The sequence below is a fragment of the Schistocerca nitens genome, chromosome 5, assembly GCF_023898315.1.
Source record: "Schistocerca nitens isolate TAMUIC-IGC-003100 chromosome 5, iqSchNite1.1, whole genome shotgun sequence".
NCBI classification, from domain to species: Eukaryota; Metazoa; Arthropoda; class Insecta; order Orthoptera; family Acrididae; genus Schistocerca; species Schistocerca nitens.
The window spans coordinates 229,183,481-229,207,730 of NC_064618.1; the positions used below are offsets into that span (position 1 = coordinate 229,183,481).

At 39.8% G+C, this 24,250-nt stretch overlaps 1 protein-coding gene across 1 annotated transcript in view; it reads right to left on the reverse strand.

Moving 5' to 3' along the window:
* LOC126259589 (transmembrane protein 245) overlaps positions 1–24,250 on the reverse strand; it is a 269,387-nt gene that overhangs the window by 226,995 nt on the left and 18,142 nt on the right. Inside the window, exons 3-4 of the mRNA XM_049956501.1 lie at positions 23,771–23,832; positions 330–732 (exon numbers count right to left, since the gene is read on the reverse strand). Of these exons, the coding sequence (XP_049812458.1) occupies positions 330–732; positions 23,771–23,832 (465 nt within the window). The remainder of the gene's footprint in view (positions 1–329; positions 733–23,770; positions 23,833–24,250) is intronic.

Sequence of the window (24,250 nt, forward strand, 5' to 3'; positions counted from 1 at the left end):
TAATCCAGTAGGCTGACGAAGTCTGGGAAGACCAAGGAAAAGTTGAGTGCCATAAAAGACAAAGGCCTGATACTTGAACGTAGAAGAATAAAAACTCTTCTCCTAATAATGCTAGACAAGAGGGTTAATCAATGAGTTTCCTTCCTTGCATCCACCTCCAACAGCAAGTGATAGTGCACATCTGTTATGCGTAGCAACTTCTTTCTTTATAACAATAATCGGGCAATGCTCTCAACAATATTGTACGCCTCTAAAGTTTTAAGAGTTTGGGCATTAAGTGTTATTATTTTCCAATTCACCAACACCGAGTATGTAGATAATGTACTTACCAAGTCGTTTAACTAGGTAGATGATGAACAGGGGTGGAATGATGATTGAGAAGAATGAAATGTATCTCCATACAATAAGTGCAGAACAAGCCCAGGCTAGAAAACATAGATATGTCTGACTTGTGATGAAAGGTTTCCTCTGCTCTTGCAAATGCAATGGATGACTTTCTCTGAATTGTAGTCTTCTTAAGTATCGCAACATCCGCATATTATTAACATCTGACACTGTTGAAAATCGAACATGTTCTTGTTCCCGGTTTGGTGAATACATATCCATTTCTTCTGCCTTGACTTCAGTTGATTCCTTCTTTGAGTCTTCAGTTTTTTCTTCAAGTTCTTCCACAGCCTTGAGCTGAGGTTCATCAGTTTCTTCTCTCTCTTCTCTTTCTGCCTTCCCTAGTACCTGCATCAGAAGGTACGAATCATTTCAAATACTTTGTAGGTTATAAGATTTCTTACATAAAATTTTACAGCACACAAGTGACATTCATCAATTTAACACAAATACACATGTGACAACATAGTTGGGTTGGAGGAAAGACACTAACAAACCAACTTCATTGATGCACTGAGAATAACATGCACTCTCTCTCTCTCTCTCTCTCTCTCTCTCTCTCTCTTTTCATTCAGGAATTTTGAAAAATCAGAGATTGCTGAGCACAGCCTGTTAAATAAACATAAGATTATGTCTGAACTTATAACAATTCTGGCCCATGCTTCAAACTGCTGGAAATCAAGTGATTAAAGAAGCAGTGAAAATTAGACCCTGTGATAAAAATGTCAAGAGACACCAGTTACATACTTAGCAATGAATGGAAGCATTAACTTGACAAAGAAAGAGTACAGAGGAAGACTTCTCATAGCTTATTGCTCAAAGGAAGTGACAGTGCTGCTAGTGAGGGTGGATAGAGTGTACAAATATGATCAATGGACATAGAGGTAATCACTTCAGTATGTGCCAGTTCCATGATTCACCATGACATAATCCAGCCAATCAGATGTCATCGCTGGGCCTATAACTGAGAGCCTTGCCAGTTCCACAAGTCAAACTTAGCCCCTGACAACTATGATGGAGATAGACACTGAAAGCTTGGGATTTTATCTGATTTGTAACATGGCAAGTTTACAGACAACTCTTTATTCACTCCACTCTAGTTTGCCGATTTTAAAGACATATTTGATACAGATATGCAATTAATTTGGTAACTTTTCTTTTGAAAGTACTTTTGTCAACATGTCTGTCAACTGATCTTATGATCTAACATAGGAAATAAGAACAGAATTGCTATTTATTTTATTATGAATGTAATAAAGCTTTATGCCAGTGTGTTTAGTTTGTTTGTGATTTTCACTGCTTTCTTTACTTGTAATTCACTCTGGTTCTCCACAAAAAGGTGAGTACTTTGCTTCATGCTGACATCAAGCTTCTCAAGGCACATAAGAAGCCAAGTGATTTCAACAACCTGCATCAGATGTTGCAATAGCCTCTACTTCTATTGTATATCTGGCAATACATTTTTGTTTGTGAGATGACCTGGTAACAAGTCCACTGGTCAATTTAATGGCGTAGCCTCTTGTTAAACGAATACTGATGCCTCCAGCAAAAGCTGAATCTAAGTATATGTGAAGTTGACAACCACTGTACTTAATAGCTTTGTTTCTCATATCTTGAAGACACTTTAGGATGTGTTCAGCAGGAGTCCAATGATCAGATCCCCAGTTGTTGAGAAACCAACTCACTTGACTGAAAGAAAACATTATGTCAAGCCTTGTCACTGCAGCAGCAAACAAAACAGCCTCACAAAATGGTACATTTTCCAAGGATTTCTTGTTTTCATTAACTTAACAGTGCTTCAAACATAACTGTAAACTGTAATCAATAGGTATCACATGGAAAATCATCATCATCATCATCATCATCATCATCATCATCATCTTCGTTTCCCCTTTATCAACATCTGGTCAGTTGGGCTCTCAATGGTATTTCGCCATTTTACTCGGTCTCTCTGCCATTCTTCTTCCACAGTTTGGTTCCATAGCAGGTTTCTCCTCGTCAAACTCATATTTATTGTATCAATCCATCTTGTTCTCGGTCTTCCTCTTGGCCTCAATCTTGAATACCATCATTCTTCTTTGTATTCTTCCCTCTCCCATCCTCTTCACATTCCCAAACCATTTTCTATTCCTTTCAATTTTTTCAGTCAACTTCTCCACTCCAATTTCCTTCCTAAAATCTTCATTTTTCACTCTGTCTCTCCTTGTCTTCCCTAGCACACTTCTCAGAAACTTCAATTCACTGGATTGTATCCTACTCTCCTCTCTTCTAGTCATAGTCCAAGTCTCTGAGTCTCTTAGTAAGGGTGTGAAGTCAGTCTTGTATAGCAAAAGCTTGCACCTCATTGGCACTTCCCTTCCCAACACCAAGCCCCTCACACACTGGTAAAATGTACTACTCTGTGGTAATCTTTTGCTAATTTCTGTCTCCAAATGTACAATACCCATTAATACACTTCCCAAATATCAATATCTCGTCCCTTAATATGAATTTGTCCCTCGCCCTCTCTATCCCCTCTGGTTACCACCATGGTCTTGCTTTTCTCCACACTAAATTTCATTCCATATTTCTCGACCTTATAATTTAGGATGTCTATTTGTTTTTGTACACCCTTACTGCTTGTTGCCCACACCACAATATCATCAGCAAATAGTAACAGCTTCATCCCCCTTCCTCTATGGGCTTCTTTAGTCTCTTTGACTATTTCATCCATCACCATTATAAATAATAGTGGTGATATCACACTTCCTTGTCTTAGTCCCTAATCCACTCAGTTCTTCCAACTGGTGTCTGCACACAACTAGAGCTTTCTTCATACATTACCTGGACGACTTCAAGTGTTTGCTTTCCAACTCCCTTTCTCTTCAAGGTTGCCCATACCTTTTCCCTGGGAACAGTGTCACATGCTTTCACTAAGTCGAGAAATGTTATCACCAGATCTTTCCCATACTCCCAATGTCTTTCCATCAACTGTCTCATACTAAAGATTGGGTCCACCGTGGATCTACCATGATGAAAGCCATAATGCTCCTCTTTTAACTGGCCTTCCACTATTTCTCTCACTCTTCTTTCTAGTATCCTCTCCATTATTTTTGCTACTTGGGATATGAGTGTGATCCCTTGATAGTTGTCACGTACTTTCCTGTAACACTTCTTGAAAACTGGGATTATTACTCCCTTTCCCCATTCTTCAGGTACACATTTTCAAGTCCAAATGCATCTTATTAGTCTATATAGCCACTGTGGCCCAACTGGTCCAGCTGCCTTTAACACCTCCACAGTAGTTTCATCTATCCCAGGTGCCTTTCCTGTTTTCATTTTTCTCAGAGCTAGTTCCACTTCTAATATCGTTATATCCTCCTCTTCTTCCAGACCCCTGCCTCCCTGCCGTACTCCTATTCCCTTTCCATTGTCGTTCTTCACATTTAGTAATTTATCAAAGTACTCTTCCATCTTTTCCTTACCTCCTCTGGTTGCATTAATAGCTCTCCGCTTTCCCCTTTCACTAGCTTTGTGTATGTTTATTCCTTCCTCATACTCTTTGTAATTCCATATATCATATATCACCTTCTTACCACTAGTAACATCTTTTTCCAGCTCTCGGGTTAATTTCTCCCAACTTTTCCTCTTTTCTTCTGCTACCATTTTCTTACACTTGTTTTTACTATCCTGGTATTTCCTTTTACATTCAGCTGTTCGGTCTCTGTTCCATTCATGCCAGGCTTTCTTCTTTTCTTTTACTGCCTCCTTCGTCCTCTCATTCCACCATGGTGTCTCCTTTCCCTTTGCCCTTCCGGGCACTCTGCCACAGGTCTTCTCAGCAGAGCTTACAAACACTTCTTTGAACTAACCCCATTCCTCTTCCATATTGCCATACTCGGTGTTAGAGAATTTACGTTTAAGTAACTCCTTAAACTTTTCTTGTACCATGTCATCCTTTAGTTCCCACACTTTTCCTTACTTTCCATTTCTTCCTTTATGTCTTTCAATTCATCGAATCTCATCTTTGCCACCACCGTCAACTGTCTCCGATTTTTCTTTTCCACCTCTTCGTCCATCTATCACCCCATTCATATCTCATTATCTTCTGGCTATTCTTTTTAAGGAATCATTTGGTGCTCACAATCAGCCCTTTTTTTCACAGAAATCAACCAGTTTCTCTCCTTCCTCATTTATCCTCCGATATCCATATGGGCCAATTTTCTCCTCCTTCCCTAGCCTTTCTTTGCCTACCTGCGCATTTAGGTCACCTATTACTATTGGTTCTACATCTGTAATTCTACTCACTAATAGCTTAAGAAAATACTCTATGTTCTCTTCTTTATTTCTTGTTTGCGGTGCATATACTTGGATGAAGTCCTTCACTACATTCCTTGTCCTCAGCCGAATCCTCATCACCCTATCACTTGTGTATTCTACTGCTTCCACATATTCCTCTAGGTTTGGTTTTACTATGATACCTACTCCATAAAAAAAAAACCGCCACATAATAAACTGAACAAATTTTTTATTCCAACATCAAGGAGGCTGCTTCACTCCATAAAGGCTTTCCTTTAACCTGCAGACTAAATCTGCATTGTCATTGTTGAAAACTTCTGGCTGTTTCATGAAATATATTCTTGCAAATCACCATTAAGACAGTTTTCACATCAAACTGCTTCATGTCCATATCATCCTAAGCCAGAAGAATATAACCTGATTCATACCTCACAACAGGGTAAAATTTTCTCCACAATCAAGTTCAGGTTACTCATAATATTCTTTTGCACATAATTTAGCTTTATATCTCATTACGCTAACATCTGGTTTACATTTAATCTTGTAAACCAACTTACAACTGACAACCTGATGACCTGGAAGTAGAGCCACTAAGTCCCAGGTATGATTTAATGCCAATGAGGACATCTCATATTTCACTGCTTTGTACCACATCTCAGAGTTGCTGTATACCATCACCTACTTGAAAGTTTGTGGTTCATCAATTACTGCTGTGCACACCACACAATTTTGGAAACTAACTGAAGGATGAAGTTCATCACACTTTCTAAGATTCATTCCTAACTGAGCAACCTTCTCTGCTAACACAGGCTCCTTAATCTTCCATTTCACCTCCATTTTTAACAGGTTGTTGAACTATATCTCCTTCTGTACCTGTTGCTGGTTCTGGTTTCTGTAGGATACACTGTGGTATTTTCGTTAAAGTCCACATCTCATGAAACAATTATTGCTGTAACCAGTCACTGCCATCTTCTTTGATATGCTTTGAAATTTGAACTGAAAACGTTTGGGAGCATCCATAAAGTATTCAGCTCCAAACCTCCTCATATGTTTTAATGATGTTTCTTTTCCAAATCATTTCTCATATGGCATCTTATCACAAGTAGGCTTAGATGGAAAGTGATTTAATGTACAGACTGCTATGTGACAGCTTCTGCCCAAAGTGTACCTGGAATGCCAAAACCAAGAAGCATTGTGCGAGCACTTTCCACTATAGATCTGATTTCATGTTCAGGTTTACCATTATTCTATGGGTGTATACCAAACTGGTTTCACAGATGACGTCTGTCTTCTTGAAACAACTATGAAGGTGATGATCAACAAACTCTGTCCCACTTTCTGCCCTAAAGCAGGGAGTTTTGGAAAGAATATATATATATATATATATATATATATATATATATATATATATATATATATATATATATAATAAAAAAGTGTTGTGCTATCGTAACTATCGATCGCTGTGCCACAGAAAGAATTGGAGGAACAAATGCATTGTCTAGTTTATATTCATTGTTGCTAGATGTTGGTTGTCTCTGTTTGCTTAGTTACTGTCACATGTTGCAAAATGGCTACTTCACAGCAGAAATCATTTTGTGTTTCCGAGTTTGCGAAATGTAATTCTATGATTACAGTGCAGACATTTCAGGTTGAGGTACCAAACTGATCCTCCAAATGGATGTAACATTCACTGTCTGTAGATGTAGGATGTCTACACAAACGAAAGAGTTCTGGCTTCCCTCATTTTTCTGAAGAAAATTTCACACAAATTCAAACTGCTTTCCAATGTAGTACTGGAAAATCAACTTGTTGTGGCAGTCGGCAGTTACAACTGCCTACAACAACAGTTTGACATGTTTCGAGACATTGGTTGGTTACAAAGCTGTACAAGTTAAGCCATTACAGGCTCTGTGCTATGACAACAAAAGCAAATTTGTAGCAATTTCTGACGAGCTTGAAAATGCTGTTGACAATGATAACACTTTCACATAACACACTGTGTTCATTGATGAAGCAACTTTTCACCTTAGCGGGAATGTAAACAAACACAATGTTCATATCTAAGGCGTATAGAACCCAAATGCACACACTGAACTTGTACAAGATTCACCTAAAATCAATAAGTTTTGTACAATACCCACTCATCTGTTCACAGCTCATTCTTCTGTGGTGGAAACATGATTAATGAGTCACTAATATCTTGATAAGTTAAAAAATGCTGTTTCTGAGGCTGAACACAGACTTCATTTTCAACAAGACAGGAAAAGGCACCCCTCCATGGAGATGCCAAGTGCGTGAATATCTGAATGAAACTCTACCACACCGTTGGATTGGTTGCCAAACAGCCAGTGACTTGGCAATTCTTAGCTGTCCTATTAGGTCACTAGATTTAATGTCCTGTGACTTCTTACTGTCGTGTTTCATTAACAACATTTATGCACCGACACTACCACAGAACCTAGAAATGTTGAAGAACTGGATCCATACTGCCGTAACATCAGTGACAATGTACATGCTTACCCAATTACAGGAGGAATCCGAGTATCAATGTACCATTGTTCATGTCATTGGTGGAGGACATACTAAACATCTGTAATACAAACTTGAGAGAGATTCGTAAATATGCGACCCAAGTTTCACAGTTTTATATCCTATAGTTTAATAGATACATGCATTCAAAATATACATATATTCTTTTTGAAACCCCATGTAAATTTAAGCCTATTCCCCAACTGCCTTTCAGCCAAATGTGGAAACTATTGGAACACAGAAGCAATGTCAGTTTTGTTCCTGTCATAATATACAAATCCATACGAAATACAATCATCATTAAAAACAACAAAATAGTTGGCTCCACCTAATGATGTGTGTGGCATCTTTCCACATACATAATCACGAACAAATTCACCTGTAGTTTGCAATTGTAATTTCAACCTCTTACTATGCAGTTCACCATACTGAAATGATTCACGAAATAATTTTCTTAAAGTATAGGGAATAGTCAAACTAAAATGAGACAATTGGAAAAAAGTAAGTAAATTGTTTATTATTTCACAGCTCATTGGTAGACAAGATGGTCAATGTTTTCATGGAAAAAAGTTTGTGATTGCCTACAGAATGATGATTGCACCCAGGCGTGCATCTCTTCCTCTGAAGCACATCAGGGGCCATGAATACCTTTCGTCACAGCTCGAAAAACATGGAAAAGGCATGAGGAGTAGTAGTGATGTATGGAGGATGTGTAAGGGCTTTGCAGTGAAATTTCTACAGTGTAGTCAGCACACTCTTGACAACACATGGATGGGAATTATCTCCCCCCCCCCCCTCCCCATTGGCTTCGAACAAAAATGTGCACGCCTGGGTACACTCATTGTTCCGTAGGTGACCACAAACATTTTTCCATGAAGATATTGGTAATCTTGTCTCACAGTGTGATAAAAGTATCAACAGTTAGCATGATTACATTTGAAATAATAAACAGTTTACTTATTTTTTTCCAACTGTCATTTTCATTTGACTGCACCTTGTATTTGATTTTAAATTTGTAATCAAATCACAATCAGCCATTTTCTTCATATTCTCAAAGTTTGCAATTCCCAGCCTCTTGTGCCATAAGAGAGCTACGCTAGATGATGAACAATTTGCTTATTCTATATTTCCCATACAAAACAGCCACAGACCTCTTACTAAATACTCATGCATCAATATTACTGTTATGAAAAGTGATTTAAAAAATCTTTAGAGCCTGCTGCTCCCACTAAAAAAAAATTCCTTTTTTAAACCAGTTCCACATAATGTATCCTCCAGTGTAAGAGGTTGCCATACGCCACTGACTAGTGCATTTAACATGACTGACGCAATATTATCAACATAGACATCTACATTACCTACTTTCTAGGAAGGAACTTCGAACTTCCCCAATGGTTTAAGCACTAAAAACCATCCCTGGTGTGAAGTCATACATTTTCATAAAGCACTACTTGAAAACCAAATGCTACCACAATTAGTAATCAAAATGTTTCTAATTTCTGCACTCACAGCTATACGTTTAGGTCTTGACTTTCTCTTGACAATTTAAATAGTCTTCTGTTGCACTCCGCCTTGCAATGGCCTTCCTTCTGACAATAACAGCACTCACTATTTTTCTGTTCAGAGAATATTTGCTTAAATTGCCCTGTGAACACTGATTTTTATCCCCTGTGAAGTTAAACTTAATAGCAATGAATGCAGTTGCTGTTTCTTCAGTCTGTGACAAACAGTGTTCTTCTTTCAATAACTTTTCTGTTAAATTATCAAAAGTCAGTCTGGTTTCATCACAGGAGTTCCAAGCCATAACAAACATAATGTATTTCGCTGGAAGTCTATATCTCCCACTGGTTCATCAACATCTGTAAGAGACTGTGATATTGCTTCAACTTTACTAACATGCTGCACAACAGTATCAGAGTGTGACTTTTTATAAGTAATGGACAGTTGTGATTCTTGAAATTTTCTCAGGGTAAAGAGTATTCCCTGCTGACAACTGTCCAGCCATCTTCATGTGAGTGGTTTGAACATTGCACAGATTATCCTGCCATGTAAATATTGGCTTTCTGGAATTCCATTATTAAGGAATTGATGGAAGTATGTTTGGCAGGTCTTATTAATTGTGATAGCGACATTCTACTGGGTAAGGCATGGGACTGGTGATTCCTTTCATATCTTCAGCAATAAAACTTTCATTAATAATGACAAACGTAGAAAAAGTTAATTTTATCAATTTTGACATTCACCTCTCTTCTGTAGAACTACACCTCAAATGCTCTGATTCTTTTCTGGTCTGGTTTTCACACATTCTATGTTTCACTACAATACATTGCTGTGTTCCATAAATGCATTCTCTGAAATTTCTTCCTCAAATTAAAATCTATTTTTGATTCTCTGAAATTTCTTCCTCAAATTAAAATCTATTTTTGATACTAACTGACTTCTCTTGGCCAAGAAAGCTCTTTTTGCCTGTGCCAGTCTGCTTTTTATATCATCTTTGCTTTGTCCATCATGGGTTATTTTGTTGCCTTCACATAGTAGAATTTCTTAACTTCATTTACTTCGTTATCACCAATTTGATGGTAAGTTCCTCACTGCTCTCATTTCTGCTACTTCTCATTACTTTTGTCTTTGTTAGATTTATTCTCAATCCATATTCCGTAATCATGAGACTGCTTATTCCATTCAACAGATCCTCTAATTCTTCTTAATTTCCAATGAGGATAGCAATGTCATCACAAATCTTACCATTAATATCCTTTCCCCTTGAATTTTAATCCCACTCTCGAACTTTCCTTTTTTTTCTGTAGGGACAAAAGACTACACCCCTGTCTTACACCCTTTTTAATCCATGCACTTCTTTCTTGGTCTTCCAATCTTATTGTTCCCTCTTGGTTCTTGTACATATTGTATATAAAAAGCCAACTTACGAATTTTCCCTTGTGTGAGACCCTGTGTACAAGATCATGTGCCAACAGAAAATTCTAGATTCACATATATTTCTGTTCACATTGCTTCTGCGTAATCTTTCTCTGACGGCATCAATACCAGTTTGTATTGTGTTATTATAAACATTTGCGAGTGCGGTGATAAACTAGTACTGTTATCATCAATTGCAGGCTTAAACTAAATTGTGCTCTTTCAAAATTTTTAGAACAGTAGGCCTATCCTTGTTCAAAACAATCATTCTGTAATTTCATTGTACAATTATGTGAGAAATAGGTTAGTTTGAGAATTTTTGGATGTTTACAGAACTATTTTTTTGTAAGTTACCGGTACGAGTGTTTTACGTACATAATTTATTTTGTAGCAAATCAGCATTTGTTGTTCACAATTCAGCTCCACAATACATCAGCCCCGAATTTCATTTTATATCAACGCAAATAAACGAGCATTTTTGAGAATTTTCAAAAGCTACCATTGTCCTTTGCATAATCTATGAACAGTCTGTAGCAAATCAGTGTTCGTAATTTAGTTACTGCAGCAGATTTTCTACCTAACATACCATGTTACATCTAGTTTTCCATTAAAAAGGAGTAGCCCTATATATTAGCATTTAACATAAATTAACTCTGTTTTTGAGCTTGCTAACAACTATAATCAACATAAAAATGTTTTAGGAAAATATTATTTTTTACCACAGGTTTCTGTGTCGCCTTAATAGAAATCTCATTTTGTGTATCTGCTTCACTTGTTAAAGAGAATTTGTAACTTCTTTAGCTCAACAGATTAAAAGATAATCTGTAGGCTTAATTCAAAGTTATTTCTTCATTGCCTTGTAACACATTGCACCAGCCAAAATGCAGCCCCACCATTGTGAATGCTGTTCTCAAAACACGGGATGAGTTGGTTGGCATGCATAAACAGCTGGAATTCACCCTGACTACTGACAAACGATTGACAGCTGCTATGAATCAGTGTGTTGGAAGAGCTCCTGAGTGTCGTGTACCTGTGATACATGTTCTAGAGGTATCTCAAGTACAATCCTCTCCTGCTGAATTTGTCTCCTCTGCGGTGTGTACAAGATCTATCATTTTTATCTGTTATTACGTTTATGTTGTAATTTCATGTACTGACACGTTCCATGACCTTGGAGATTTGTTCCTCAATTTGGTCCTACAGAACTTGATGAGTAAATAAAATAAAAATAACTGTCCACCTGAATGAGAGTCAAAGGTCCATCTATGTGTCCTGTACAGGGTGGACGGGGACCAGAGTGTTGTACCGATCCCCCTAACCAACAAGTTTGAGGTGCTGTCTTTCACTTAAACTGGAACTGAGCCAGTGGGACTCACTTCATCTGTTTTAGGGAAACCGGTTTTGTCCAGTGTTAGGAGGAGGCAAACGCAAAAGGGTAGGAGGCTATTAATCATCAGCAGTTCAAACATACAGCGAATGATGGTATCCCTTACTGCAATGGCAGTAAGAGAGCAGAAAAGATACCAGATGCACTCAATGTGTAGGCCTGGCAGCTTTATTCAACATGTTGAAGAGCCTATGCTGGTAGCCATTGAAGGAAAAGGCTGCAACCAACTGCAGATTGTGGCACTCATTGGAACAAATTATGCCCGTCATTTGGACTCGAGGTCATTCTTGCTCATTCCAGTGACTGGAAGAGAAGGTTGAGAAGACCAGCCTTGCACATGGAGTTCAATGAAGCTCATTGTTCCAGAACTGATTGTGGCCCTTTGGTTCTGAGTCAAGTGGAAGGACTGAACAAGAGACTTCAAAGATTCTGTGACAAGCCAGGCTGTGACTTCCTGGACTTGTGCCATAGGGTTGAGAACTGTAAGGCCCCCTAAATAGGTCAGGTGTGCATTACACATTAGAGGCTGCTACTCAGGTAGCCGACTGTGTGTGTGTGAGGTGCACACAAGGATTATTTACATTAGGCGACTCTCCATCCAATCCAGGTAACAATAGCTGTATGAAACACAGAATTATCAGTATAAGATTGAAAGAAATTCCTCCCACAGGTGAGAGTATTAAAATGCTAATGGGAACTGCCAAACCATTCACAACAAAGTGCCAGAGTTTGAAGGGCTCATGAAAAGCAGTGAAGCTCAAAACACTAGGTACCAGAAAGCTGGTTGAAACCTGTAGGACACAGCATCGTATCTTGGATGGAGATTCATCATTAGATATAGCTTCAGTTTTGCCCCAGGGAAGTGTGTTGGGACCTTTGCTGTTCATGTTGTGTATTAATTACTTAGCAGACAATATTCATAGTAAAAACAGGCTCTTTGCAGATGATGCAGTTATCTATAATATGGTACTATATGAAATAAGCTGCATAAATATTCAGTCAAAGCTTGATAAGATTTCAAAATGGTGGAGATTGGCAACGTTCTCTAAATGTTCAGAAATTTAAAATTTTGCACTTCACAGAACAGAGAAACACAGTATTCTATGACTATAATATCAACAAGTCACTGTTGAAATCAGCCAACTTATACAAATATCTGTGTGTAATACTTTGTAGGGATATGAAACGGTACTATCACATTGGTTCAGTCGTGGGTAAAGCAGATGGTAGACTTTGGTTTATTCGTAGAATACTGGGGAAGTGCAATCAGTCTATAAAGAAGATTGCTTACACATCACTCGTGCTCTCAGTTCTAGAGTATTGCTTAAGTGTGTGGGACCCATACCAGATAGGGCTAACAGGGGATACTGAATGTATACAGAGAAGGACAGTATGACTGGTCACAGGTTTGTTTAATCCATGGAAGTGCACCACAGAGACACTGAAGGAACTGAGTTAGAAGACTCTTGAAGATAAACATAAACTATCCCGAGAAAGTTCATTAATAAATTTTCAAGAACCGGTTTTAAACGACCACTCGAGGAATATACAACAACCCCCTAGGGATCATGAGGATAAGATTAAAATAATTACTGCAAGCATAGAAGCTTTCAAATAATCATTCTTTCCATGCTCCATATGTGAATGGAACAGGAAGAAATCCTGATAACTGGTCCAATGGGATGTACCCTCTGTCATGCACCTCACAGTGGTTTGCATGGTATAGAAGAAGATGTAGACGTACCAACTGTCTTTCGCTATAGCTCACCCTCATTTTCCTCAGAATTTGAACATCTAGCACCATTTGAGATTGTTGAACACTTTTTCCAGATCGACAAATCCCATAAACATGTCTTGAATTTTTCTTGTCTTGCTTCTATTATCAACCAAAATATCAGAACCGCCTCTCTTGTGCCTTTACTTTTCCTAAAACCGAACTGATCATCATCCAACAAACCTCAACTTTCATTTCCATTCTTCTGTATATTAAACTTGTCAGCAACTTGGATGCATGAGCTGTTAAGCTGCTTGTGGGATAATTCTCACACTTGTCAGTTCTTGCTATCTTCGGAATTGTGTGGATGATTTTTTTCCCCAACAGTCTGATGGTCTATCGCCAGACTCAGACATTCCACACACCAATGAGAATAGTTGTTTTGTTGCCAGTCCCCAAAAGATTTTTAAAATTCTGATGAATGTTACCCATACCTTCTGCCTTATTTGACCTTGAGTCTTCCAAATCTCTTTTAAATTCTGATTCTAATACTGGATCCCCTATCTCTTTCCTACCAGTTCCCCCCCCCCCCCCCCCCCCCCAATCACATCATCTGACCAGTTCACCCCTTATAGAAGCCATCAATGTACTCCTACCACCTATTCACTCTCACCTCTGCATTTAACACTGGAATTCCTGTTGCATTCTTGATGTTATCGCTCTTGCTTTTAATTTCACAGAAGATTGTTTTCACTTTTCTGTATGCCAAGTCAGTCCTTCTGAAAATCATTTCTTTTTCAATTTCTTCCCGTTTTTCATACAACCATTCCACATTAGCTTCCCTGCACTTCCTATTTATTTCAATCCTAAGTGACTTGTATTTGCCTACTCCTGAATCTTCCCGAACATTTTTGTACTTCCTTCTTTCATTGGACAACTGAAGTATTTCTTCTGTCATCCATGGTTTCATCACAGTTACCTTCTAGTCCATATGTTTTTCATTCCAACTTCTATGACTGACATTTCCAAAGATGTCCATTCCTCTTCAACTGAACTGTTAATTTAGCTGGTCATTGTCACAACACTGATAGTCTTAGAAACCTTCAAGCCAATCTCTTCATTTGTTATGCTTTCATATCCCATTTCTTCCCACAATTATTCTTCCTGACTACCAGCCCACTCTTCATTACTACTAAATTTTTATGTCAGTCTATGTCTGCTGATTTCAAAAACTCTGCCAGACCGTGATGTAATTTAACTGAAATCTTCCCGTATCTCCTGACCTCCTCCAAATACACCTCTTCCTCTTGTGATTCCTGAACAGAGTATTTGCTGTTACCAGCTGAAATCTATTGCAGAGCTTCATTAGTCTTTCTCCTCTCTCATTCCTAATACCAAGCCATACTCAACCGTAACCTATTTTTTACTCCTTCCCCTACAACTGCATTCCAATCCCCTACGACTATTAGATTTTCATCTCCCTTTACACACTGCATTACCCATTCAATATCCCCATATACTTTATCTTGCAGATCTTCAGTTTGTGACTTCAGCACATATACATGACCTTATGGTGTCGGCGTTGGTTTGTTGTCGACTCTGATAAGAACAACCCTATCACAGAACTATTTGCAGTAGATTACTCTCCGAAATACATTCCTGTTCATAACAAATCCTACTCCTTTTATACTATTTTCTGCTGCTGATGATATTATCCTATGCTCATCTGACCATAAATCCTTGTCTTATTTACATTTCACTTCACTGATGCCCACCATTTGAGCCTTACCATTTTCCTTTTCAGATTATCTAGGTTCCCTATCACGTTTAGACTCCTTACATTCCACGATCCGACTCATAGAATGTTATCCTTTCATTGGTTATTCAATCTTTTTCTCATGGTCACCATCCCCTTCCAGCGATACGAATTGGGGACTAGTCCAGAATCTTCTGCCAATGGCGAAATCATGGCACTTTTTCCAATTACAGGTCACATGTCCTATGCATCCATATTCTGTGTCTTTAATACAGTGGTTTCTACTGACTACTGCAATCTCATGCTGCTGATCATTGCTGATTCTTCCACCTTTTAAGGGCAGTTTCCCACACCATGTGCCCTGAACCTCTGTCTATTCCTCCATTCTCTTTGACAAAGCCATTGGAAGAATGAGGATGACTTCTTATGCCACAAGTCTTCAGTCACCACTGCTGATGATTTTTATTCATAAACAGTGGTGGGCTTCAAACCTGGGACCAAGAACATTTTGATTACTAATCAAAGGCACTACCCGTAGACCAGAGGAGATACATTCCAATACCACATATGCCTCATTTGTTTCACCAGTCTAGGTACATATCTAATTAAAACTGAGGCAAAAGCTTTCTCAAAATCTATGACTCCCAGACACACTAGGAAATCATCCTCAATGCCACAATCTATCATTTTGTTCACGACTTCTGAATTGTCAATTGTGTAATACCCAGTTTAAGTAATTTTATTCTTTTGCCTAACTATAATCTATTTTCTCTCAATATTGTGTTCAGTTGGAAGAATGGTTCAATACAGCTCTCCATGATAATTTATCCTGTGCAAGCCTCTTCATCTCTGCATAACTATATCAACCTATCAACTTGAACTCACTCAATGTATTCAAGCACTGGACTCCCCCCTCCCCCACACACGCACATACTTCCTTTCATCAAACTGGCAATTACCTGATGCTTCAGGATGCGTCGTATCAACTAGTTCAGTCCTTTAGTCAAGTTGTGCCATAAGCTTTCTTTTTCCCCCCAATTCAATTCAGTACCTCCTCATTTGTTATTCAATCACCCAACTTAATCTACACAGCACCTTGTTTAAAAGCTATTCTCTTCTTGCTTGAACTGATCCTTCATGTAACATTTCCATACACGGCTACACTCCAGACAAATACCTCCAGATAAGACTGTCCAACACTCAAATTTATATTCCATGTTCTCTTGTTATTGTCAGTCTGCAATTTACATTCTCTCCACTTTGGGTATCATCAGTTATTTAGCTTCCCAAATAGCTGAACTCACCTACTACTTTTAATGTCTCATTTACTATTGTAATTCCCTCTGCATCATTTGATTTAATTCAACAACATTTCATTACCTTTACTGTACTTTTTGTTAATATGTATCTTATAGTATCTTTTCAAGACAACATCCATTCTATTCAACTACTCTTCCAACACCTCTATTGTCTCTAACAAAACTATGTCATCATCGAAACTTAGAAGTTTTCTCTCCGAATTTTAATCCACTCTCAAAAATCCTCCTGCTTTCCTTATCAATGTACAGACTAAATATCAGTGGGGATGCACTACAACGCTATCTCACTCCTTCCTCAAACACTGCTTTCCTCTCACGTCTGACTGTTAAATTGCCAAATCGTAAATAAACTTACATTACTCCTATTTTATCCCTGTTAACTTCAAATTTTCTAAGAGTGTAGTCCAGTCAACATTGTCAAAAGCTTGCTCTAAATCTACAAATTTTATAACTATAGATTTGCTTTTCTTCAACCTTTCTTCTAGGATAAGTTGTAGTATCAGTATTGCCTTATGTGTTCCTACATTTCTTTAGAATCCCAACTGTTCATCCTTGAGGTCAGATTCTATCAATTTTCCCATTCTTCTGTAAATAATTTGCGTTAATTTTTTGCAACTATGACTTATTAAACTAATAGATCGGCAGTAATCACATCTGTCAGCTCCTGCCTTCTTTGGAATTGGAATTATTACACTCTTTCTCAAGTGTGTATATATAAATAATAAATGCAATGCTGTGAAAGTGCCTGTGCATTACAATCATCTTCATCAGATGACCATCTAGGAGCAAAGAGTGCTTATTGGCATTCAAGCTAGTCATCGGTCAGATGACGTAACTTCAATCTAACAATGCAGCAGTATACCCCGCTTCCCCCACCAGGCACAATTGAAGGGGATAGATCAACACCAGCACTGCCTATCATTTTATGAATTAAAATTTTTGATTCTATTTTTCTGAAGATGCTCCATCTCAAATGCTCATCTCCAGGCACAACTCCTATAATAACCTCCATCTCTATCAAAATTATTACTGCACTTGCAAAATTCTATTGCTTATTTTATAACAGAATCCCAGAAGGTTGATGGATGAGAGAAGACCTTCATTTCCTCAAACTGATCTTGTGCCCTTACATAAAGCTATGTTTTCCACTATTACTAATTTCTCAAGGTTTCTAAACTTTATGTGCTATCTATTTTCGGTGCAGTATAGGACTACGCTGCAGACTGTCTGCCCTATATAATTTTCGCAGCATTCGCATTGCAACAGGTACTCTCAAATTCAAGCTGTCTTTCAGTGGATGCAGCAAATCCCAAATTTTCTGCATAGGTCAGAAAGTTCGCCTAACACCATAATTACATAATACATGCACAAATTTGTATTCAGACGTTTCGTAAATGGAAGGAATGCTGTGGATTTGTCTTATTTTGAAGACTAACAATCTTCAAAATCTCCAGCTTAACTTTTATTTGACACAACCTGAACATTTATACATTTTAAAATCTGCTTCCAAAAATCTGCTGTTTCCAAAGCTCTGTCTTACAGACGAACAGTCACTCTGAAATCTTCCAGTGACTCCAGCTCTCTTCCATTTTTACACCCTCTTTCATTGATGCATCTTCATTCATGAGGCACTTGATTTCAGAGATTGAGCATTCATACCGTTCACAGTCCCGCTCATAGAGGCCACCTGGGTCACCTCCCAGCACGTTCAGGTGAGCTACCATGGAAACGGTATTATTTACGCATCACAAATGAGTGCTTGGCCTACTGTGTACCATATAACTGTTGTACAGTCAACGTGTTCAGTGCTACACACAACCTGTATCTTACGTGTTGCTCTATAAAGTACTATGTTCCATAGATTGTGTTTGTTCTTGCTATACCAAACATGCCAATAAGTGAGTGTCATGTTTTCTCTGCACATTAGTGTCAGTGCTGTGTCACCTGACAAACATCTTGATAGAAGAAATACTCCAACATCTCAATGCCCAGCAGCAAGATTTTGCAGAACAGCAGCAAGCTCTAGCCACCACTCTCACTCAAGTGGGATCTGTGTGTTATGCAGGTTACTCTCTTGTCACCGCAACTGTCGCCCTTACCGGCATATGACGAATCGGCTGAAGACTTGGATTCCTATGAGACATGGTTAACTAACATTTCCATGTTTTTCATGGGGATGATGCAAACCTGTGTGGAGCTTTCTTTCTTTCCTGACTTTTGCTGTGCATTTATCAGTGTCGTGCCTTGCGCCTTCACAAGACATGACCAGTGTGTCATTTGATGACATGAGCAAGCTTCTCTCAACCTATTACTGAGACAGAACACGTCATTGCTACTCATGTAAAATTTTACCATTATCAGAAATGCCCAAACCAACCATACAAAGTGTGAGTTGCAGAATTACACAGATTGAGCTGTTGTCGTACGCATCATGGATCCTACAATGATCACATGGTGCACAATACCATTCATCTGAATGGACCCAGATATGGAAGTTCACGAAAAAGGGCTTCAGTGTGAGAATCTGACACTTATGGATGTGCTCAATACAGCACAGTCCTTTGAAGTGTCACGGGCCACAAGCGATCAGATTGCCGTGTGTGTGTGTGTGTGGGTGTGGGGGGGGGGGGGGGGGTAATCAGAAGTGGCTCAGTCAACCCCTGGTGTTCAAGACAATGGGGAAACCATTGCAGCAGTACAACTTTTGACAGCATCGCATGGGGCAACATTGCTTATGGCCACAACAGCACCAGGCCATGTCACAAAAGCGGTTGTGCGCCCCCCATTCCGTCTTGCCCACACAGTTTTATCCAACAGGAGCGTGCTGTGTGCCCTAAGCATTGGGGTGTTTGCAGCAAGTGTCGAAAGGAAGGCCACATTGCATCTGTGTGTAACTGCTCTTCAAACAGGGCCGACACAGTAATACTAACAGATATAAACTGTATCTCCGCAAGGACTGTCTCCCCAAACAAATTGTTTATTGACATGTGTGTGTTTAATAAAGTGCTAAAAATGCAATTAGGTGCAGGAACAGCAGTGACTTTAGTAAATGCATGAACGTATATGGACTTGGGCTCCCCTCACCACACAGGTATCACGGAATTGGTTAGCTACAATAAACAGCAAATTTCGACCCTAGGTCAGTTCTACACTCCTGTCCCTTACTTTGTTGTGGATCCCACACCACAGACATGCTCAGATTAGATGTGTTTAACACTTTCAGTTTCTCCATTGCTGATGAGGAAAATTTATTACCTGATCAAGTTCCGTATCAGCAACTGGAGACCCTCTGTTCTGAATTTTTCATCCCTGTTTTCCCCTGGGCTCGGTTGTGCTACCAGGTTTCAGGCTCTCATTACTATGGAAGAGTCCGTCTACCCTCGTTTTATTTCAGGCATGGCAGGTGCCTGTCGCACTGCGCGACTCTGTCAAGGCTGAATTAGACTGTTTGATGTTGCTCAATGTCATTTGGCCTATTTCTTCCAGGGAATGATCTACACCACTGGTCACTGTTAAGAAGTCGACAGGTAAGCTTCACTTCTGTGGTGATTTCCCTGTCATGATTAATGCACAGTCTGTGATAAATACATACCCTTTGCCCCACCCTGACAAGTTGCTCACAAAATTATCAGGCAGGCACTGCTTTAGCGAGGCTGATTTGTCAGAAGCATACCTCCATTTCTCGTTGGACGAGGGCACTAGGCATCTTCTTATTAGCAATACATCTTTCAGTTTATACCAATATCAACACTTTGCTTTTTGGCATTACTAGCACGCCCACAATTTCTCAGCCGACAGCGTCTGTGCCCAGCTGCACCAGCTACCTCGACAATATCATCGTTTTGGGTTCTTCCATTGAAGACCACCTTAGAAATCTCCAATCGCTGTTTTCTGCTTTGCAGTCTGCGGGTCTCAAGTGCAATAGTGAAAAATCTCAACTTTTTCAGCCATCAACTGAGTATCTATTTTTTGAGGTTTCTCGCACAGGGGTCAAGCCGTTGTGTCACCACGCTGACATAATTGCAGCTTTGCTGCAGTCAACCTCTGTTAAGGAACTGCATGCGTTTCTAGGTAAAGTAGTGTACTAAAACAATTTTTTACCAGATGCATCATCTGTTTCTCAGCCTCTGCACATGCTTTGGCTTAAAAATGTGCCCTTTTTTCTGGTTCCTAGCTTGACCAGGCATTCACTTTGCTTAAATCTAAGCTTCAATCTGATCCGTGTCTGGACATTTTTCAACCAGTTCAGCATCTTGTGTTGGCTACAGATGCCTCTCAGCACGGTCTTGGTGTGGTGTTGGCACAAAAATATGTGGATGGGTCTGAATGCTAACTTTCACTCCCGCTCAGCAGTGGTATTCTCACATTGAAATGGATGCTTCAGCAATAGTGTTCACCCTCAAGAAATTTCATGTCTTCTTGTATGTTTTTAAGTTCCATTTATGCAGCGGTGGGCTCTATTCCTCTCCTGTATCATTATCAGATCCATTACCTGCCGATGGCACAATATGCCAATGCCTATGTCTTATCTCGCCTTCCAACTGGGATGGACCTGGTGTTTGAACAGGATGAGTTGCATTGTTTCTATTTAGATACTGAGAACCAGAATGCAGTAGATGGTTTTCCCATCACTAGTACCACGATAGAATCTGCTGCTGCCGCGGGAAAACCCCCAGGCTTTGGCTTGGATCCCTTGCATTATTACCTCAGCCTCCAGTACCACCTTTCTGGGTTTGAAGGGGTTCTTTTGTTAGCTATGGAGAACACTGCTCCCTGCGTTGTGATTTCTGCTTCCTTACACTATAATGTACTGTGACTTCTGTATGTTGCTCAATGGCAAACCTCTCACACCTAAGCTTTGGCCCTTCAGTACATGTATTGCCTGGGTGTAGATGGAGACATTATGCAGCTTATTGCCGCTTGCACTTACTGTGTTCAGCAACAGATGGCCCCATGTCGCAGTGCCTGTAGGGCATCTACATGTCAAATTTGCTGGGCCTTTCCTAAATCAGTATTGGCTTATTGTAGTTTCCCAACACGCCACATTGTCCATCCACGTCCACTGCAGATACTACTTCGGGCCTACCTAAGGCTTTTGCAATTGAGGGACTTCCATATATCATGGTTACTGATAATGGCCCCCCATTTGTTTCTCAAGGATTAGCATCTTTTTGTCAGGCTAGTGGTGTTCACCATCGCATAGCTCCCCCACTTCATCCTCAATCTAATGGTGAGGCCAAACAAGTGGTTCATATGTTTAAAACTCAGATGCAGAAGTATCTAGCAGGTCTGCTGAAGCTGCTTTAGACTGTCTTTTTGAGTCTGTACCATTTCACTTCGGTGGGGATAAGAGCCCAGCGGAGCTGCAACATGGACGCCAACCACAGACCCTCCTTCACCTGTAGCACCTGACCCACATCCACCTTTGTCACCGGCTCCATGACAGTTCCGGCCAAGAGCAGCTGTCTGGGCTCATGGTTTTGACCGCCAGCCAAACTGGGTTCCTACAATAAACAAGCTTCACTGGAGCTGGCACCTCTGCATCGTTCACACTCCTGATGGGTTCACGTCCCGTTACTTCGACCAGCTGAGGCCACGCGTGGCGGGTCCTGTTCCGGAAGGACCACCGCCACCCCACCTCCGCTGCTGCTGATGCCTGTTCCTGTATTGCAGATGTCTGGTTCACACTGCAGCAGGTGTCGCTGCCTTGCAGATCGCTGTCTCGGGCTCCTGCCTTCACCTCCACTCCTCAACTGCCATTGCCAGTACTGCCCCCACTGCACCTGATGCCGCAGTTGCCGCCTCCATTGCTGGTTGCTGTGTGGTTGTTGTCTCTGATGCCCCTCAGTGCCAACCACCAACCTCGACAAGGATGTCACTAGGGAGACGCAGTCCCCAGTCCTGCCCTACGGCCTCTCACAAGTTAGGGGATGGTGCGCACCCTGCCCCCTCATCACCTCTGCCCCTACTTGCTGGTGTCTGCCCACCATATGCTGCAGAAGACTCCATTGTCAGGCAACGAAATGGATGTCAGCACCATCATTGCTATTTTCCATGACTTGTAATCTCGGTGCCTTGTGAGACCAGTGTTTCATCCCCCCTCCCCACCCCTCTCCCTTCGGCACCAGTGCTTTTTCGGTACCAGTGCTTTTTTTCTGTTCCATGCATTTTTCTGTGCCTAGTGCTTTTTATGTATTTATCTACGTGGTTTTCCTACCTCCTAGAGGGGAAGAGTTATGTATCTTCATCCCTGATGTGGGAAATTTCAGAGATTGCGAGTCCATACAGTTCACAGGCCCACTAATAGAGGTCACCTGAGTAAGGCCCCCTAGTCGCTCTAGTGAGTTGCCACATATTTAAGCGATCACAAATGAGTGCTCAGACTATTCTGTACCAAGTGTTACTTTTGTCCAGTCAACATGTTCAGTGCTGCGTGCAACCTGTCTCTTCCATGTTGCTCTATAAAATAGTGTGTTCCATAAATCATGTTTGTTCCTGCTATAGCATTCATGATTCTTAAACCAAGTGTTAACAATCACTGAACTATTCTATCGTCAACTCTAGCAGACAAATTCCTCTTTCATTCCTTCCCTGAATCCATGTTCCCTTAATATTTTTCCTTCTCTTCCCATTCCTTATATTGAATTCCAGTTCCACATCACAATTAAATTTTCACCTCCCGTAACTACCTGAATAATTTCCTTTATTTTGTAACATACTGTTTCAATCTCTTCATCATCAGCACACCTACTTGGCTTACAAACTAGTGCTACTGCAGTGGGTGTTGCCTTTATATCTATCTTGGTTATGGTAATGTGTTCACTACGCTAGTCATTGTAGCTTACCTGCATTCCTTTTTTTAAAAATTCATTATCGGACTTACTTTTCCATTACCCCTATTTGATTTTGTATTTACAATCTCGTACTCACTTGATCTGAAGTTCTGTTTTTCCTGTCACTGCACTTCACTGATCCCCACTACATTTAACTTCCACCCATAAGTTTACCTTTTCACAGACTCTAAGCTACTTAGCTAATTATCAGACCTAACATTCTACACTTTGGAGATCCAAATGGGGGACTATTTTACTTCCAGAAATATTTCCCAAGAGGATGCTATCATCATCAAGACATACAGCAGAGCTGCATGACCCCCATTTAAGCGACAGACAAGATTCAGTGTATGCCAATTAACAAGAGAAGTATACTTTTGATATACATGTCATATTCTGTCGCTAAACTAAAAATTATCACAGAAAACAACTGGGTGTAGGCCTAACGCATTCCTCGCCATCCATTTTGTGTAAAATGAGAAATATTTTCACCATCTACTGCGAACAGACTTTTCAAACAATTTTCACAGCACATAAATATTAAGTACTGATTGACTGTGATTGTGTATTTTACCACAATTTGATAAAAATCAATATTTATTAATCAGGCACAAAGTAGTGGGCAAACAATGCTCCAATTTTCTTTTTTACCTTTTCTGTAGTTACATTCTCCAATGCTAATTTCATGGCTTCCACAACGGAGACTCCACGACCTATGAAAGAAAAAAGCATCATTAAATGGTCACCCAGGATATCAAAATATACAAGTGATCAACACTGTTAATTAGCACATGCGCGCACACGCACGCACGCACACACACACACACACACACACACACACACACACACACACACACACACACACACCTAGACTCTGTATCAAGATGTTATTTGAAACTGGGTGATTTGTGCTTCAAATTATCAAGGTTACTACAGAAAACTTTGGAGCTTTGAGACTCAGATTGATATTTTTCTGAAACTTCATGTTATTTTAAAATGTTAAAAAACTAGTTCAAAGTGAGAAATGGCTAATTAAAGCATTACATAACATGTTAAAATGCAGGTGATCCCAATCCACTATAACTGGCTGAGTATGTGAGTTCAGACAGGGGAAGGCACACTGCCTATATC